Source organism: Rhinopithecus bieti, unplaced genomic scaffold, assembly GCF_001698545.2.
Source record: "Rhinopithecus bieti isolate Rb0 unplaced genomic scaffold, ASM169854v2 scaffold_47699, whole genome shotgun sequence".
Taxonomy (NCBI): domain Eukaryota; kingdom Metazoa; phylum Chordata; class Mammalia; order Primates; family Cercopithecidae; genus Rhinopithecus; species Rhinopithecus bieti.
The window spans coordinates 1-1,494 of NW_016818770.1; the positions used below are offsets into that span (position 1 = coordinate 1).

A 1,494-nucleotide genomic window follows, 5' to 3' on the forward strand; every position below is an offset into this window, starting at 1 on the left:
CCCCGCGCTCCCCTCCAGGGCCACCCTCTTCCCCCGGAGCCCGCCCCGCCCCGGCCCGCCCGCCGCGCACCAGCTGGATGGCGATCATCAGCACCGTCTTGAGCGTGAAGGTCCGGTCGCACAGGTCGAACAGGTCCTCCAGGCTGGGCCCCAGCAGCTCCAGCACCATGGCGTTGTACTTCCCGCACGGGCCGAAGTAGTAGACCTGAGGGACGCCCTCTGCGGCGGAGGACAGACGCACGGGCGTGCGGCGGCGGCCCCTTCCCTGCCCCTGCGCAGCCCCCGCCCCACCCGCGGGCTGCCCGGTACCTGTGGCGCTGAGCTGCTTGTAGAACCGGTACTCCAGGTGCAGCTGCGGGGCCCGGGACTTGATCGGCTCCTGGGGGCACAAGCTCGAGTCACCGGGGACACTGGTAGCTGCCCTGAAATCCCTGGGGGTACGTCAGCGGGGGTGGGGTGGAGGGGCCGACTCACCAATTTGATAGCCACGTATTCATTTGTATAGAGATTCTTTCCTGTGGGGACAGAGAGCATCAGCACCGCGGCGCCGGGCCCACCTAGCCCCCACCTTCCCAGCCCGCCCCCCAGGAAGGAGGCAGGAGGGGGTCCCTGAAGGACCAGCCTCCAAAGGGCACCCCTGCCCAGCCTGCCCGAGCACTGGACTGGGGCCTGCCAGGTCCTCCCCATACCTGCCCCTGCCCGTGTGGTCACTGCCTCCATGTCTGCCACTCCTCTCCCTCTCCCCACCACCTCCCTAGTCCAGGACATAAGTGGCACTGGGGAGGTTTCTCACGGCCTGCAAGGGAGCCCCAGGGGCTCCACACTCCTCCACCCCTTTCTCAAAGACACCCCCAGGGCCCAGCATCTCCCGCATGCATGCTGGAGGCCCCCAGGTGAGCCCCGGCACAGCTGGGTTAGAAGAGAGGGGCCAGGTCCTGTCCCCTGGGGTCACCAGCCACACAGGACTTCCAGGGCTCAGTCCCATGAAAGGGCAGAAGGCACGAGGCCCATAACCTTTTTTTTTTTTTTTTTTTTTTTTGAGACAGTCTCGCTCTGTTCCCCAGGCTGGAGTGAAGAGGCGAGATTGCAGTTCACTGCAGCCTGTCTCCTGGGCTCAAGCCATCCTCCCACCTCAGCCTCCCAAGTAGCTGGGACTACAGGTGCGCACCACCACACCCAACTAATTTTGTATTTTAGTAGAGACGGGGTTTCTCCAAGTTACCCAGCTGGTCTTGAACTCGTGAGCTCAAGTGATCGGCCTGCCTCAGCCTCCCACAGGGCTGCGATGACAGGCGGGAGCCCCTATACTGCCCAGGGTGCAGCTTTTACCTGTTACACCCCTGAGGAAGGAGGAGGCCAGCCCTTAACACAGGGGAGCTCTGCAGGGGCAACTGTGGAAGCCGGCCTGGGAGGGGCATGGCCCCACCCATTGTGGTGGTTCAGCACCTGAGGGCTGAGACCAGCGGTGAACAGGTTGGATCCTTGCAGGCACGC

At 64.3% G+C, this 1,494-nt stretch overlaps 1 protein-coding gene across 1 annotated transcript; it reads right to left on the reverse strand.

Annotated features, from left to right (window-relative positions):
• Positions 1–24: 24 nt before the first annotated feature.
• On the reverse strand, positions 25–590 carry LOC108518823 (casein kinase I-like; the record flags this gene model as incomplete). The annotated part of the gene is made up of 3 exons (XM_017857470.1): positions 475–590; positions 310–379; positions 25–219 (listed from the first exon to the last, which is right to left on the reverse strand). Coding segments are annotated over exons 1-3 (325 nt in total), but the record flags the coding sequence as incomplete, so codon positions are not given.
• Between the last annotated feature and the right edge of the window lie 904 nt (positions 591–1,494).